The sequence below is a fragment of the Sinocyclocheilus grahami genome, unplaced genomic scaffold, assembly GCF_001515645.1.
Source record: "Sinocyclocheilus grahami isolate Dianchi unplaced genomic scaffold, SAMN03320097.WGS_v1.1 scaffold120.1, whole genome shotgun sequence".
Classification (NCBI taxonomy): Eukaryota; Metazoa; Chordata; class Actinopteri; order Cypriniformes; family Cyprinidae; genus Sinocyclocheilus; species Sinocyclocheilus grahami.
The window spans coordinates 1100786-1118916 of NW_015505299.1; the positions used below are offsets into that span (position 1 = coordinate 1100786).

Here is an 18131-nt window from a genome sequence, read left to right on the forward strand (position 1 = left end):
GAGGGAGAAAACCGAAGATGACACAGATATATAGTTTATGTTCGACTTGGAAGTATTTATTTAGCGATCGGCGCTAAAACGTCATCTGTACGGAACATGGTTACCCGAAAAATTCCCATACGACAGACTTCGTCTTTTTCGACAGGGGAAAATGTTCCAGGGATTCATCTCCTTCGGCCGTCCCACACACAGTGACTCCGCTCGCACTGACCGGAGGGGTCGTGTGACTCGTTACGCTCTTCGCTGCACACAGCTGAGGGAGTCCTGCACTTTCCGTCTTTGACGACACGTAAAAAAACTGCGCATACCTCAGGAACGGTATAACGGAAAATTGTGGTTTTGAAACCGTGACTTTTCCAAACCACGGTATACCTTGAAACCGGTTATCGTCCCATGCCTAACCCCTTTATATTCTTTTCTTTTTTTAGACAAGTTAGTTGTGATTATTTGTATGACAATTTCAGGATTATCGTCAGCACAAATTTTTTTCCAAATGCTGCCCAATCCTAGCAGGGCAGGCCAAAACATCCACAAATCTCTTGACTCGAGGAAGGAAAGGGGAGAAAATGACAGAGGAAACGAAGCATCCTCTGATAAATCATGTGCATTTCCTTGCAGTCTCCACATTCCTCTCGCTGTAGCTCTGCCATGATTACATTAGGACAGTACAGGACAGAAGTACTCTTTACTTCACCACAATCATCGTTTAGCTATATTTTAGGGGGAAAAAACTTTACTATTTCATACTCGACTTTAGTCAGTTAATGCTCCCTGAATAATAACAAATGTCTGGAAAAAAAAATCATTATTAAAAAAAGTAGAAGTCATTTATGACAAAACCATTAAGTATGAAAACAATGAAAGAATCTGTGAGCAGCAGCAGAAAACATCAGGATGACGGCAACATCCAGGGAACAAGCCAATCGTTGGATGTCATGTCCTGTTTGCCAGAAGACCCCCACGTCACAAAACTGGGCTCGACATGCATTAAAACCCCACCTACAGCCCTTCTGCCCACAGCGGAGAGTCCGGATCATCATTTCCCCTCTTACCCGAAAAATTCCCATACGACAGACTTCGTCTTTTTCGACAGGGGAAAATGTTCCAGGGATTCATCTCCTTCGGCCGTCCCACACACAGTGACTCCGCTCGCACCGACCGGAGGGGTCGTGTGACTCGTTACGCTCTTCGCTGCACACAGCTGAGGGAGTCCTGCACTTTCCGTCTTTGACGACACGTAAAAAAACTGCGCATACCTCAGGAACGGTATAACGGAAAATTGTGGTTTTGAAACCGTGACTTTTCCAAACCACGGTATACCTTGAAACCGGTTATCGTCCCATGCCTAACCCCTTTATATTCTTTTCTTTTTTTAGACAAGTTAGTTGTGATTATTTGTATGACAATTTCAGGATTATCGTCAGCACAAATTTTTTTCCAAATGCTGCCCAATCCTAGCAGGGCAGGCCAAAACATCCACAAATCTCTTGACTCGAGGAAGGAAAGGGGAGAAAATGACAGAGGAAACGAAGCATCCTCTGATAAATCATGTGCATTTCCTTGCAGTCTCCACATTCCTCTCGCTGTAGCTCTGCCATGATTACATTAGGACAGTACAGGACAGAAGTACTCTTTACTTCACCACAATCATCGTTTAGCTATATTTTAGGGGGAAAAAACTTTACTATTTCATACTCGACTTTAGTCAGTTAATGCTCCCTGAATAATAACAAATGTCTGGAAAAAAAAATCATTATTAAAAAAAGTAGAAGTCATTTATGACAAAACCATTAAGTATGAAAACAATGAAAGAATCTGTGAGCAGCAGCAGAAAACATCAGGATGACGGCAACATCCAGGGAACAAGCCAATCGTTGGATGTCATGTCCTGTTTGCCAGAAGACCCCCACGTCACAAAACTGGGCTCGACATGCATTAAAACCCCACCTACAGCCCTTCTGCCCACAGCGGAGAGTCCGGATCATCATTTCCCCTCTTATGACTAACCAAACGTCTGGAACAAATGACGGTTTGGTCAAGAGGCCTCACATAAAAGTCTGTTCTCGTCCTTCCCAATGATGTTGAGCTGGCTTACTTTTTAGGGTTTCCGTTTCACATTCTAATAATACACGCTCCCTTCGCCAGTAGTAGTGAGGGAGCGCATGTGTGTGTTTCTTCACTGCCTTAAGAGGGCAGGGTTTCTGTTGGCCAGCACTCACATTATGACACACTGCAGATTCTTACACTATTATAGACCCGCAGCGTTTGCCAGAGTCTGTACAAAATGTGCCCTGCTTCATTTAAAATGTCTCCACTTACTCACAAGCAATATTATGATTTAAACAGCACTGCGAAAGGGAAAGGAATGAAGGCCCTGCCTTTTGAGGAAGGGAACGGTACTATTTTCAGTCTCTCAAACATGACTTTGCATTCTCTAAATGTCTAGAGAGCACACAATGTACTATTATGAGATACTATTATATTGAATTAGTTTTTGCATTTTGTTTTCATTTTAATTTTAGTTAAGTTTATAGTAATTTTTGTCATTTTATTGTTATTATAGTTTTTTTTATTTCAGTTTAGTTTTAGGCATTTTAGTACATTAAGGGTGTGTTCACACTTGTAGTTCGTTTCGTTTGGTTCATTTGGAAATCCAAGGAAAATGATACATTTGGTTCTGGTCCGCTTAGCGTTCACATTGGCATTTTTGACAGCGAACCTAAAGTCATAGTGATACGTTCACAACCTGATTGGTCGGCTTGAATGACGTATATATCGTGACAGAACTTACCGAACACCCCAAACAAAAGCTGTGTGAACACACCTAATGCCGTCTGGTGGACTAAGCGCACTCATTCTTGCGTGTAAATATAATTTTATTTTCACCACCTGCAAACTCACAAGGAGCTCATAAAAGGCACTTCACCTCATCGTTGCTCCATGCTCATTTTGTTTTGGTTACACCGCGTCGTCAAATCATGTCGCATAGCGTCGCATCTTGTCATTACTTCCTGTTTTTGGTTCGTTTAGAAGTATTTGGTCCATGTTGCGTTCATATTTCATTCGAACCTCACCAGAGTTAGTTTGGAAGCGGACCGAGACCCATCTTTTTAGCAGTCTCGGTCCGCTTGTTTGGTGCGCAGCAGGGTTCGGATGGCAGCGTTCACACTTACAACCGCACTAACAGAGCAATCGCACCAGGGTTCGTTTTAATCTAACCAAACATGGCAAGTGTGAACACACCCTAAGTTAAACTAAATGAAAATGAGAAATGTTGTTTTGACAAGTAGCGCAAATAAAATAAGTGTAATGTTTTCAAGTTTTCAAATATTTCATGTTAAAATGTAGTTTATTTCAAGTAACAAACGTTTAATGGTTTTAGTTTTAATTACCTATAATAACCCTGCTTTCAACATTACTTTTTAATTCATTTTAGAAAAATGAATGAATTCATATTTCAGAAATAAATAATGCTCAACTAGAATATTTAAATAACTTTTAATTTATCTTCAGATGCAAAACAATGCGTCTGTTCCTCAGTATTTATGTCTTGTTTTCCAGTACAAATGTATAAAGATTGTTAAGTCATTGAGAGGTAAAACGACACAAGTCTTATGCTGCGTCCCAATTCGTCTACATATACTACGCCCTAAAAGTATGTACTCTTTTTATGAAGAAAAAGTACACTCTTTTGAGTATGTAGCAGAATAGTAGGCAAGCTTTGGGACATACTACTTCATCATAACTGTGTCTTTAACGGATGCTCTGTTGTTTAGTTACATGCATTCTGTCACCATTTAAACTGTCAATCATCTTGTCAAAGTTAATATTATCCATATTTAGTTTAAGTTAATTTCCTACCGTATTGGAGAGAAATGAAGAGGCACGTTGATCTGCCAGTCGCGGGTCTATCATGCCGAGAACTCTGCTCATATGTTTGCATAATGATTCATTTAAAAGTTAATGACCAAACGTATCATTATAAAGTCCACAGTGTTGCTGCAGATGAAATATAACACGGATAACATTAAATAAATATTTTTTTCAACAGTTAAGATATTGATTATCACTCAAACCCCTTTCTCTACCTGTCTGTCGGTCTCGCATATCCGCCATGTTTGTAGTTTTTTAACACTTTTCATGCACGTTTGTAGTTCTAATCGAATCAGTGTGTGCACGGATCTGCACTTTGAATTTCTACTGGAAGCAGTAAACCATTCGGGTACCTTTGGAATACTCATCGCAACATACTACGATGTGGGACATACTAATTCTAATTTCGAATACTATTTAGGACGGATAGTATGCGAATTGGGACGCAGCATTATTTTCTGACTAACTGATCAAAATGAAGTGAGATCATAAATAAGACCAGGATAAATATCTGCCACTCAGAAAAATAAAATCAATTCAAAATGGAAAACGTTTTCATGCCCAATTAACATATTTATTGTTTAAGCAAACATTGTTTACTTTTAAGGGATGTTAAGATATTTGTATTAGAAAATTATTGAGGAAGATATTCATTTTTGCCGTGTATCATTGCAACATTAATGCCATTAAGACTTTACATGAATTTACATGAACAGTCAGTCAACACAGATGTGTTTAGTGCTTTAGAAACATGTGATGTTAACCCTTATGAACAGGGCTCACCAATAAGGTCTGCCCAGTGGCCCGAAACGCAGAAGACGGACGCAAAGAAGAAAAAATACTAGGGATGTAACAATTCACTCAACTCACGATTTGTTTGAAACTAAATTAGATTTAAGACAATTTATAAATGAAAAGGTGTCCTTTTATTATTGCTTGGACAAAATGCTGCACATTTCTTTGTTAAATAGAAATATGTCAAATAACAAAACTAAATTGAAATTTTAAAACAAAACCCAAATCTAATAAAATAAATAAGACAAAAAAAATATCTTAATATAAACAAAGGCTACCTGTGCTCTTTCCACTCAAAATTAGAGGCAACCACTGCATTTGAATCACAATCTAGTGTTGTCAAAAGACCCGGTACGTCGGTACTAAAAATTGAAATTAGGGCCTTTCGCACCGCAGGAACCTTTTCATAGTAGCAGAACTAATTGTGGAACTACCCACTTTTTGGCGTGTTCACACCGCCGGAACTGGGTGCGATTTTAGTACCGGACTGCCTTTTTCGAGAACCAAATTAGCTCCTACTCTGGAGTAGGGATGCAGCGATTAACCGGTTTCACGATTAACCGCCCTTTAAAACGTCACGGTTAATTAATCATAAAGGTTCCGCTAAACCGAGTGTTTCTGTTACACTGAACGGAACTGTTGCAGCTTGCGCAAAACGAAAAAAGTTACACTAGCGGTGCACCAGCTTAAAATGCTGTGCTTATCAGAGGCACGGAGGCTACTACATGCATTAGATGAACTGTGACAGAGGGACCAAACAGCAAAGCTTTATTTCACCAGAGAAATGCCTGTCGATAGTGTGGGACCATTTTGGGTACGCCAAGAATGACCAGGGTGTCATTTAAATATTGCTGTAAAAAAACTCCTGCTAAAGAGCGAATACATAAGAGAGAGAGATTAGATTGTGCATTAAATAATTTTAACAGACTGATTTATGTATTAGTAAATTTTGAAATGAACCCCAAGACGAATAATTGCTATATAACTATTGTTTATTGATAGGTCATGTTATCTAACAAATGGAATCTTATTGTAAATTGTTTTTAATACTACAGTTTCCATCTATTTGATATACGCTTGACTTAAAATATATGTAATCTTGTCTAAATTTATTATAAAAGATAAAGTTTGTTATTTAGTGAAAAGTTATATTTTAGCGTTGTCAATGATCCAATGTTGCATTTGGTCAGACTCGGCCCATTGCTTTACTGAAGTATATTATATTGTTCTTTTACAGCTGCAGGCTGAGGAAGATCCTGAAACACACAGCAAACCCTAAAACGGATAACAGTTTACAGTTGTCTTTCGGCGGCAACAGAAATATGACAGAGACTTTTGGGTGAAACTGGTTTACTTTTTTTCATACTTTTATTACTTGTGGAAAAAGTTGAAACACAATTTAAAAGTATAAAGAATGGCATTGATTTTTGTTTAGCTTTATTAATAAAAATAATGTGTTTTTTAATTAGCATGTTTTTGTGTTTTGCTTTGGTACCGAAATTGGTACCGAGAACCATGGATTTTCACTGGTATTGGTACCGAATACAGAAATGTTGGTACCGTGACAACACTATCACAATCCACACAAAGATGCTGAATACATGCAACATGAGCAGTTTTTTTTAAACTAAATTAGATAGATTGTATAATTTGAAATTTTAATATGATGCTTTTTTAAAGATTATTATTTAGTGTATTTGGTGTAACAGAATATGTTGACATGCTTTAATGTTCAAAAAACACATTATTTTCCAAATACTGTACATTATTGTAGGTCCTCTATGCCCCGCCTCTCTCAAACACTTCGTTTTCTACAAAGTCCCTCCTTCCGACAAGCGCAGTCTGCTCTGATTGGTCAGCTGACCCAGTGCATTGTGATTGGCCGAACACCACAAGCACTCGTTGGAACTGTAACTCCCCTTACCATAATCGCAGCTTCAGCTTTCAAAATAAATGTAAAGACAGTAAATAATGTCATTATTTTTACCATCAGTTCAAGCCCGAAAGGGGAACAGAGTCGCGTGACAGACACAGTGATGAAGCTGGTATGTGTTTGCAGTACACAAGCCACAGTTAAGACAGCTGACTCCACTGTGATCTCTCTCTCTCTCTCTCGCTCTCTCTCTCTCGCTCTCTCGCTCTCTCTCTCGCTCTCTCTCGCTCTCTCGCTCTCTCGCTCTCTCTCTCGCTCTCTCTCGCTCTCTCGCTCTCTCGCTCTCTCTCTCGCTCTCTCTCGCTCTCTCGCTCTCTCGCTCTCTCTCTCGCTCTCTCTCGCTCTCTCGCTCTCTCGCTCTCTCTCTCGCTCTCTCTCGCTCTCTCGCTCTCTCGCTCTCTCTCTCGCTCTCTCTCGCTCTCTCGCTCTCTCGCTCTCTCTCTCGCTCTCTCTCGCTCTCTCGCTCTCTCGCTCTCTCTCTCGCTCTCTCTCGCTCTCTCGCTCTCTCGCTCTCTCTCTCGCTCTCTCTCGCTCTCTCGCTCTCTCGCTCTCTCTCTCGCTCTCTCTCGCTCTCTCGCTCTCTCGCTCTCTCTCTCGCTCTCTCTCGCTCTCTCGCTCTCTCGCTCTCTCTCTCGCTCTCTCTCGCTCTCTCGCTCTCTCGCTCTCTCTCTCGCTCTCTCTCGCTCTCTCGCTCTCTCGCTCTCTCTCTCGCTCTCTCTCGCTCTCTCGCTCTCTCGCTCTCTCTCTCGCTCTCTCTCGCTCTCTCGCTCTCTCGCTCTCTCTCTCGCTCTCTCTCGCTCTCTCGCTCTCTCGCTCTCTCTCTCGCTCTCTCTCGCTCTCTCGCTCTCTCGCTCTCTCTCTCGCTCTCTCTCGCTCTCTCGCTCTCTCGCTCTCTCTCTCGCTCTCTCTCGCTCTCTCGCTCTCTCGCTCTCTCTCTCGCTCTCTCTCGCTCTCTCGCTCTCTCGCTCTCTCTCTCGCTCTCTCTCGCTCTCTCGCTCTCTCGCTCTCTCTCTCGCTCTCTCTCGCTCTCTCGCTCTCTCGCTCTCTCTCTCGCTCTCTCTCGCTCTCTCGCTCTCTCGCTCTCTCTCTCGCTCTCTCTCGCTCTCTCGCTCTCTCGCTCTCTCTCTCGCTCTCTCTCGCTCTCTCGCTCTCTCGCTCTCTCTCTCGCTCTCTCTCGCTCTCTCGCTCTCTCGCTCTCTCTCTCGCTCTCTCTCGCTCTCTCGCTCTCTCGCTCTCTCTCTCGCTCTCTCTCGCTCTCTCGCTCTCTCGCTCTCTCTCTCGCTCTCTCTCGCTCTCTCGCTCTCTCGCTCTCTCTCTCGCTCTCTCTCGCTCTCTCGCTCTCTCGCTCTCTCTCTCGCTCTCTCTCGCTCTCTCGCTCTCTCGCTCTCTCTCTCGCTCTCTCTCGCTCTCTCGCTCTCTCGCTCTCTCTCTCGCTCTCTCTCGCTCTCTCGCTCTCTCGCTCTCTCTCTCGCTCTCTCTCGCTCTCTCGCTCTCTCGCTCTCTCTCTCGCTCTCTCTCGCTCTCTCGCTCTCTCGCTCTCTCTCTCGCTCTCTCTCGCTCTCTCGCTCTCTCGCTCTCTCTCTCGCTCTCTCTCGCTCTCTCGCTCTCTCGCTCTCTCTCTCGCTCTCTCTCGCTCTCTCGCTCTCTCGCTCTCTCTCTCGCTCTCTCTCGCTCTCTCGCTCTCTCGCTCTCTCTCTCGCTCTCTCTCGCTCTCTCGCTCTCTCGCTCTCTCTCTCGCTCTCTCTCGCTCTCTCGCTCTCTCGCTCTCTCTCTCGCTCTCTCTCGCTCTCTCGCTCTCTCGCTCTCTCTCTCGCTCTCTCTCGCTCTCTCGCTCTCTCGCTCTCTCTCTCGCTCTCTCTCGCTCTCTCGCTCTCTCGCTCTCTCTCTCGCTCTCTCTCGCTCTCTCGCTCTCTCGCTCTCTCTCTCGCTCTCTCTCGCTCTCTCGCTCTCTCGCTCTCTCTCTCGCTCTCTCTCGCTCTCTCGCTCTCTCGCTCTCTCTCTCGCTCTCTCTCGCTCTCTCGCTCTCTCGCTCTCTCTCTCGCTCTCTCTCGCTCTCTCGCTCTCTCGCTCTCTCTCTCGCTCTCTCTCGCTCTCTCGCTCTCTCGCTCTCTCTCTCGCTCTCTCTCGCTCTCTCGCTCTCTCGCTCTCTCTCTCGCTCTCTCTCGCTCTCTCGCTCTCTCGCTCTCTCTCTCGCTCTCTCTCGCTCTCTCGCTCTCTCGCTCTCTCTCTCGCTCTCTCTCGCTCTCTCGCTCTCTCGCTCTCTCTCTCGCTCTCTCTCGCTCTCTCGCTCTCTCGCTCTCTCTCTCGCTCTCTCTCGCTCTCTCGCTCTCTCGCTCTCTCTCTCGCTCTCTCTCGCTCTCTCGCTCTCTCGCTCTCTCTCTCGCTCTCTCTCGCTCTCTCGCTCTCTCGCTCTCTCTCTCGCTCTCTCTCGCTCTCTCGCTCTCTCGCTCTCTCTCTCGCTCTCTCTCGCTCTCTCGCTCTCTCGCTCTCTCTCTCGCTCTCTCTCGCTCTCTCGCTCTCTCGCTCTCTCTCTCGCTCTCTCTCGCTCTCTCGCTCTCTCGCTCTCTCTCTCGCTCTCTCTCGCTCTCTCGCTCTCTCGCTCTCTCTCTCGCTCTCTCTCGCTCTCTCGCTCTCTCGCTCTCTCTCTCGCTCTCTCTCGCTCTCTCGCTCTCTCGCTCTCTCTCTCGCTCTCTCTCGCTCTCTCGCTCTCTCGCTCTCTCTCTCGCTCTCTCTCGCTCTCTCGCTCTCTCGCTCTCTCTCTCGCTCTCTCTCGCTCTCTCGCTCTCTCGCTCTCTCTCTCGCTCTCTCTCGCTCTCTCGCTCTCTCGCTCTCTCTCTCGCTCTCTCTCGCTCTCTCGCTCTCTCGCTCTCTCTCTCGCTCTCTCTCGCTCTCTCGCTCTCTCGCTCTCTCTCTCGCTCTCTCTCGCTCTCTCGCTCTCTCGCTCTCTCTCTCGCTCTCTCTCGCTCTCTCGCTCTCTCGCTCTCTCTCTCGCTCTCTCTCGCTCTCTCGCTCTCTCGCTCTCTCTCTCGCTCTCTCTCGCTCTCTCGCTCTCTCGCTCTCTCTCTCGCTCTCTCTCGCTCTCTCGCTCTCTCGCTCTCTCTCTCGCTCTCTCTCGCTCTCTCGCTCTCTCGCTCTCTCTCTCGCTCTCTCTCGCTCTCTCGCTCTCTCGCTCTCTCTCTCGCTCTCTCTCGCTCTCTCGCTCTCTCGCTCTCTCTCTCGCTCTCTCTCGCTCTCTCGCTCTCTCGCTCTCTCTCTCGCTCTCTCTCGCTCTCTCGCTCTCTCGCTCTCTCTCTCGCTCTCTCTCGCTCTCTCGCTCTCTCGCTCTCTCTCTCGCTCTCTCTCGCTCTCTCGCTCTCTCGCTCTCTCTCTCGCTCTCTCTCGCTCTCTCGCTCTCTCGCTCTCTCTCTCGCTCTCTCTCGCTCTCTCGCTCTCTCGCTCTCTCTCTCGCTCTCTCTCGCTCTCTCGCTCTCTCGCTCTCTCTCTCGCTCTCTCTCGCTCTCTCGCTCTCTCGCTCTCTCTCTCGCTCTCTCTCGCTCTCTCGCTCTCTCGCTCTCTCTCTCGCTCTCTCTCGCTCTCTCGCTCTCTCGCTCTCTCTCTCGCTCTCTCTCGCTCTCTCGCTCTCTCGCTCTCTCTCTCGCTCTCTCTCGCTCTCTCGCTCTCTCGCTCTCTCTCTCGCTCTCTCTCGCTCTCTCGCTCTCTCGCTCTCTCTCTCGCTCTCTCTCGCTCTCTCGCTCTCTCGCTCTCTCTCTCGCTCTCTCTCGCTCTCTCGCTCTCTCGCTCTCTCTCTCGCTCTCTCTCGCTCTCTCGCTCTCTCGCTCTCTCTCTCGCTCTCTCTCGCTCTCTCGCTCTCTCGCTCTCTCTCTCGCTCTCTCTCGCTCTCTCGCTCTCTCGCTCTCTCTCTCGCTCTCTCTCGCTCTCTCGCTCTCTCGCTCTCTCTCTCGCTCTCTCTCGCTCTCTCGCTCTCTCGCTCTCTCTCTCGCTCTCTCTCGCTCTCTCGCTCTCTCGCTCTCTCTCTCGCTCTCTCTCGCTCTCTCGCTCTCTCGCTCTCTCTCTCGCTCTCTCTCGCTCTCTCGCTCTCTCGCTCTCTCTCTCGCTCTCTCTCGCTCTCTCGCTCTCTCGCTCTCTCTCTCGCTCTCTCTCGCTCTCTCGCTCTCTCTCTCTCTCGCTCTCTCTCTCTCTCTCTCTCTCATGAATATAATTTATTAATTATATACAATAATAAAGACTGCAATATTAGCAATTATGAGAACTACCTAAAACATTAACAGCAAACATACTGCCTTAAATCTTAAAAGCTAAAATAAACCGTAATGAAAAGCAAAAGACTATCGCAACTATCATGCGGTTATCAGTCTCAATAATGACATGACTCTCTTATCTAGCATACGTTGAGTCAAAACGAGGCAGCTCAGCAGGTGCAATTCCAGCCGAATCAAATCAACTTGAGAGTGAGGTATATACTGTACATACTGTTCCTGGCAAAGCTGAAGGTTTTGGGTCAGTGGCAAATATAAAAGCCGTCAAGGCCTTTGATCGTCAATTATTAAACAGAATCTGCTGAAACGCTGCTTTAGGAAATGAGCGTTGTAATCAATAAGAGAGTGCTAGACTGGCATTTCGATTTATTCCATTAGAACACCCAAAGCCTTTCGATGCAGAAGAGATGAACATGAGGTTCTATCTGCATTCAGAGTCGTTTTGAGATATTGAGCTTCAAAGTTGTTGCATTCCATTCGACTGTGCAGATAGAACTTTTTTTTTTTTTTTTTAAATCTATCACATAATGTAAATAAGTTGTCACAGAATAAGACTGTGAGAATAACTTCATTTATATCACTTATAATTCCAAGGGGACGATTTAACATTTTAATAATCGGGGAAAAAAAACTTTTTTCTACTACATAGAACCTTTTGTGGAATGGAAAGGTTCCATGGATGTTAAAGTTTCTTCATGGAACCATCGATGCCAATAAATAGTCTTTATTTTTTAGAGTTTACTGAATCAAAGCCCAGTGTGAACATAAGAGAAGTCAGATGTCTTTTATTATGAGTCTCTAGTGTTCACTCTTGTTTAGATTTACCCTGAAAGTTGTGATGCTAACCTGGTTTACTTTCCCCAAAATATTAGGAAAAAAATAAAGAGTACCATATAGGGTTGGATATCGTTTGTGGTTGTTTCGATACCGGTGCCAAATCGATACTTTTAAAACGGTTCTGGTGCCCAAACCGTGCCTGAACCGATACTTATTAAAAAAAATTATAATAAATAAAAAAATTCCCAATAAAAATGATGGATTGGCCATTAGCACTATAAACACACGATGTCGGTTTCATTCATACTGGATGCCAGAGGGCGCCCTCGCACAGAAAATCCACATATCCAGTCACAGAAGTAGAGAACAATGGACAAAGGCATCTCTATTATATCTGTAACTGAGTAAACGTTTTGAATGATCAAATAAAGACAATAAACACTCGACTGCAACAATATAGTTTATCTATGTTATTTAAGCCATCTCTGGTATTTTCATAATAATTAAGTACATTTGTAATAGGGTGACCATATTTTAGTTTTCCAAAAAAAAAGACAGTAGGGGGCGGGGCTTCACCTAACAGTATATGTAGCAAGGTGGGTTTTTTTTGTCTGTTTGCTTATTTTGTTTTTATAATAAATAAAAAGAAAACAAGTAGAAAGAATAGAAAAAGAATAGGGAATGCTAGTGTTAGAGGGTCATTTTAAAATAAAAATAAAACAATTCAATAGAACAGAAAAAGAACAGATAACGCTAGTGTTAGAAGGTCATTATTTATAATAAATAAAAAGAAAATAAGTGGAAAGAATAGAGAATGCTAGTGTTAGAGGCTCTTTTTTTACACAGAGTGCGTGTGATTGCGAAATATTAGAATGAGTGGACACGGAAATCTCGGGAGCGAAACGACATTTTGGGCAATTAAGAAATCCCTGCCGGACGCATTTTTGTAGGTCCAAAAAGAGGACATGTCCGGGGAAAAGATTATTTATAATAAATAAAAAGAAAATAAGTGGAAAGAATAGAGAATGCTGAACACGAGTTCATGTCCTTTACACAGAGTGCGTGTGATTGCGAAATATTAGAATGAGTGGACACGGAAATCTCGGGAGCGAAACGACATTTTGGGCAATTAAGAAATCCCTGCCGGACGCATTTTTGTAGGTCCAAAAAGAGGACATGTCCGGGGAAAAGAGGACGTATGGTCACCCTAATTTATAATCTATTGCTAATCAATGTATTTTTTTTAAGGAGCATATGGAACATATATTCTGCCTCATTCTGTGACAAGAAGCCTCATCAGATCACAGAAGGAAGCATGTGGCTGGTGTTGTGGAGTAAAAAGGTTATAATGTTCTCTTTTGTTGGACAACAGGGTTAGAAATGTGAATACAAGGGAGGTTTAGCTTTAGGCATGTTAATTTAAGCATGTTTAGCTTAGTTAACGGAAGGCTACCTGCTGCCATCAGAGCAAGTGTAATTACTGCATTCACGCGCTCCTCGATGCTCTCGTTTCCCGAGTTCTGCTTTTAAGTCAGAATGTGGAAACAACATGGACACTCTCGTTACTACAAAGATGTGTTGGATTTGTATTATTAGAGCTTTCCGACTTGAGTTCACGTGCATTTTCTCAGTCGGGGAATTATTTTTCACGCGCGGTGCCGGTGATGATGCTTCTTACGTCTGTTTCGGAGAACCAGAGGACAAATATTTCAATCGATCGCTCAGGCATCAAAGTGAATTTGTTGCACATTGTAAGTGATCCTGAGATGATCGGAATACATTTGGAGAGTCTGAAAAGCGCTAAGCTGCACAAATGAACTGGACAACTGAACAAATGAGTGGCATTTTGTTCTACAAAATATAATCAATTGTGTTACTTTAAAAATAATGTGTTGCTATTACTAAACAGCAACTTTTCATTTCAAAGGCCAATATGAGAGATGTTTGGCTGGTTCAGTTGAGGTTTGCATATACACTCGTAGTTCTAAATTACAGCAAAGACCAAACAACAGACTTCAGTACTTTATAAATGTAAAAGAAAAGAGGAGCAGGACAGGCATATCATGTCCAGGGTACAGAATTTATTTCATGAGACAAAAAGGTCATGAACGCCTGAGGCGTATGGCATCTTTGTCTTCTTAAAGCAGGACAGACAGGTCGAGCTCACAGTAAATCACAAAAGGCCAAAATGAAAGCCACAAAAAGAAGAGTTATTCCACCTCCTTCCACCAATCACAGAGCTCATCATGTGATGGCGGTCACTTGAGAACAATTTAGAAGCGCCTGTTCTTAAATATCCACCAATATTACAGCAGGATGAAGGGAAAGATTCAAATAAGATTAGTGACAAACAGCTCAAGATTAAAACAAACAGCATAACCCTGTCATGATCGGCACAGCTCTACTCAAAACAACTCTAACAATATGATGGTGGTTTCACCTTATCCATTACTTCAGATTACACAATATGTCAAAAAGGACACATGTGCACATTATCTGTATGGTATTTGGCATCCAGAGAGCTCAAAGCATCCAAGAACCTGCAGTAGCGCTGATCTGTTTAACCCTGTAAAGCCTGGCTTATGAAATAACAAGTCAGAAAAAACACATTTTAATTGAACCTTTACTTTGCATAGGCTACATGTTCCGAAACCTTGGCGTGATCTTTGATGACCAGCTGACTTTCAAAGACCACATTGCAAAAACCGCTCAATCAGAAAGATCAGACCTTCCTAACGGAGCATGCTGCACAACTTCTTGTCCAGGCCCTTGTCATTTCTAGGCTACTGCAATGCTCTTCTGGCTGGACTTCCATCATGTGCATTCAAACCACTTCAAATGATTCAGAATGCAGCGGCACGACTGGTCTTCATCGAGCCCAAAAGGGCCACGTCACACCTCTCGTTATCTCCCTGCACTGGCTACCGGTTGTGGCTCGCATCAAGTTTAAGACATTGAGACCTGCGTATAGAACAGCCACAGGCTAAGCACCGTCCTACTTCCACTCACTCGTACGGATCTACATCCCCTCCAGAAGCCTGAGATCTACAAGTGAGCGACGCCTCGTGGTACCATCACAAAATCACTTTCCAGAACATTTTCGTTCACTGTTCCTGGCTGGTGAACGATCTTCCCACCCCCATCCGGAACGCTGAATCCCTGACAATTTCAACTCATCTCTTTCGTCAACATTTGACTGCATCCTAAAAAAAAAAATCAATAAATAAACTTTCTTTACTCTTTCCTTAATCCCTCCCTGTCTAGCTTGTACTAATCTGAACAATGTCTGAAACTTTGTATTACGAGCACTTCCAGTGTTCATTTGCCTCTTTATGATGAGTCGCTTGTCGTATTCCTCAATTGTAAGTCGCTTTGGATAAGTCTGCTAAATGAAAAAATGTAAATGTAAACGTAAGTATCAAATATGATACAGTAGTCTTTATAGGGTTAATCAGCCAACAGACAAAAATAGTACTAATATCCAGATCCAAACAGAGTCTGAAACCCATTTAGAAAAGGGTCAAAAGCGAGCAGAGCTGCTAAATGAAAAAATTTAAATGTAAACGTAAACGTAAGTATCAAATATGATACAGTAGTCTTTATAGGGTTAATCAGCCAACAGACAAAAATAGTACTAATATCCAGATCCAAACAGAGTCTGAAACCCATTTAGAAAAGGGTCAAAAGCGAGCAGAGAGGTAAACGGAGCATGATGGAAGCTGAAGGCAAAATATATAATAAAGAAACACACAGTGGGTGAAGGATGAGTAGGAATTTGTGAATCATAGGTTTTTTAATTCTGCGTACTGTACAAATTTCGTGTGGGCCTAATAATAGTACAAAGAAGATTTTGATGACCAACAGCACAGCCAACTCTGCTGCTGGGACTGGTTTTGTATATCGCATAATGTGTCTTATTATGCATATTATCTATACAGTATTTGGCATCGCGAGAGCTGTGCCGCTGTTTGTTTAATGAGCCAACAGACAATATTTCTCAACACCAAAAGACAGTAACGAAGCACAGACATTTCTCTTTTGCTCCAAGCAGGAATCCTCCAGCAGCATGCATGAAGAAATGATGTTTGAAAGTCTCTCCCTCTGAGGGGTTAATAGCTAACATGTGCTTTAAACTAGCACAAGCTCTCTCCCATAGCACCACTACACATTCCTGAAGAGTTTACAGGGTTAATGCATGAGCACGGGTAACTAGACCCTGAATGAGTTTTCTCACACATCTACCCTCAAACAAAGCTGTTTCTTACATCGTTGCACTAAGATGAAGGTAGAGCCACAGGAGGTCCTGGTGTGCCACATTCAACAGCAGAGAAGAAAACAACAGATGCCACAGCTGATAGTTCACAGCAACACTTTTTTTAGCCACTAATAAGTGCCGACAAGCACACCAAACAACACATTCAGAAAAATATACAGCGATGCCTTCAACAGGGAGAATCAGCAGACATGTGTTCTCCATCGTCCTCTTTCATATAACCATGTCTTCATGGAGTGGGAAGAGCACGGAAACAAAGGCTGATTTGTTCTGTAGCTCTAAACAAGGGTGAACTGCGAGAAAACAGCGAGGAAGCAGACTATGGTACATTTAACATCATCCAAACCCTCGTTTTCTAACCAAAATAAATTGGTCTCAATCTCAATCTAAAGGGAATAATTAGCAATCAACCTTTAAGGTTTTTCATTAACCGATTCAACATCTAGAGAACGGGGGTGGCTGATAAAACCAACAGATGATGGCCCGTTCACACCAAGAACATAACTACTTTAGCATCCACAACAACTTATGTTCTGGTTATTATATGTGCAAGATGAAGTTTGCCGGTTTAAATGCTGGAGCTCTTTAAAGTCGGGTGGTTTCTGATTGGCTGACAATGTTTTTAGAGTGGAAAAAACAATCGTTCCTCTGCGTCAACTCTACTATTTCCACAGAGCCAGAATAAATATTAAAACATTGAAGTTGTAGTTAACATCCTCGGTGCGAATGGGTCTTAACAATACAATGACGAGTAACCACTGCAATACTTATGGAAAATTCACAATGTTACAAAAAAGATGCACTAATCATTGGTAAGGCTGTTGGTTCGGTTTGACCACTTTTGCTATTATGACTCAGTCAAAGCTTGTAGTCTCAAATCTAGCAAATATCAACCAATTAAACAGTTTGGTCTACATATATACCGTATTGACCTGAATATAAGACGATGTTTTTTTCTTGGAAATACGTCTGAAAAAACGCGGTGGTCTTATATTCAGGGTCTAGACTTTGACATGTCAATAATACAATAATAGGTGGCGCCAAATACGCATAAAACCGTCTTATATTCGGGCCAATACGGTATATTGGTTTATTATTATAAATAATGTAAGAATACCTGCTACAGAGCAGCGGGAATCACTAACTTCACATTCAACTTCCCGCTGGACGTCTGAATTCAGTGTATGATGAATTATAGTTGAATCGGTGTACTATATTTCAGTTTCCAGTGAGCATGAAACCGCGGTAAGCGTGAGACCGCAGGCTCGTCCTGAAGGGTGCAAACCGTGTACGTACCGAGCTTCTCCACGAGTTTGAGCATCACACCGCCGATGTGGACTTCCCCGGTGACTCTGAGAGACACGTCCCGGTTGAGGTCAGTGACATGCATCTTCAGCTCCCAGGTCCCGTCTGCGTAGCAGCCATCCGGCATCCGTATACCGTCCAACGCCATCCTATAGAAACAGTGTTAAAACCATTATGATCGGTCACCTGCAGCAACTAGTGGCCTACAGGCTAAACCAAAACTCTTCAGACTGAAACACAGATGTGTGTGTGTGTGTGTGTGTCTGTGAGAGAGAGAGTGTGTGTGTGTGTGAGAGAGAGAGAGAGAGAGAGCGAGAGAGAGAGAGAGAGAGCGAGAGAGAGAGAGAGAGAGCGAGAGAGAGAGAGAGAGAGCGAGAGAGAGAGAGAGAGAGCGAGAGAGAGAGAGAGAGAGCGAGAGAGAGAGAGAGAGAGCGAGAGAGAGAGAGAGAGAGCGAGAGAGAGAGAGAGAGAGCGAGAGAGAGAGAGAGAGAGCGAGAGAGAGAGAGAGAGAGCGAGAGAGAGAGAGAGAGAGCGAGAGAGAGAGAGAGAGAGCGAGAGAGAGAGAGAGAGAGCGAGAGAGAGAGAGAGAGAGCGAGAGAGAGAGAGAGAGAGCGAGAGAGAGAGAGAGAGAGCGAGAGAGAGAGAGAGAGAGCGAGAGAGAGAGAGAGAGAGCGAGAGAGAGAGAGAGAGAGCGAGAGAGAGAGAGAGAGAGCGAGAGAGAGAGAGAGAGAGCGAGAGAGAGAGAGAGAGAGCGAGAGAGAGAGAGAGAGAGCGAGAGAGAGAGAGAGAGAGCGAGAGAGAGAGAGAGAGAGCGAGAGAGAGAGAGAGAGAGCGAGAGAGAGAGAGAGAGAGCGAGAGAGAGAGAGAGAGAGCGAGAGAGAGAGAGAGAGAGCGAGAGAGAGAGAGAGAGAGCGAGAGA

The 18131-nt window shown here is 44.2% G+C and overlaps 1 protein-coding gene across 3 annotated transcripts in view; it reads right to left on the bottom strand.

The window, feature by feature from the left end:
• The window catches only part of LOC107589764 (fermitin family homolog 2), an 86659-nt gene that overhangs the window by 66633 nt on the left and 1895 nt on the right, over positions 1–18131 (bottom strand). For all 3 annotated transcript variants that reach the window (XM_016278289.1, XM_016278290.1, XM_016278291.1), the window contains exon 2: positions 17204–17361. In XM_016278289.1, the coding sequence (XP_016133775.1) occupies positions 17204–17360 (157 nt within the window). In that variant the 5' untranslated portion in view covers position 17361. The remainder of the gene's footprint in view (positions 1–17203; positions 17362–18131) is intronic.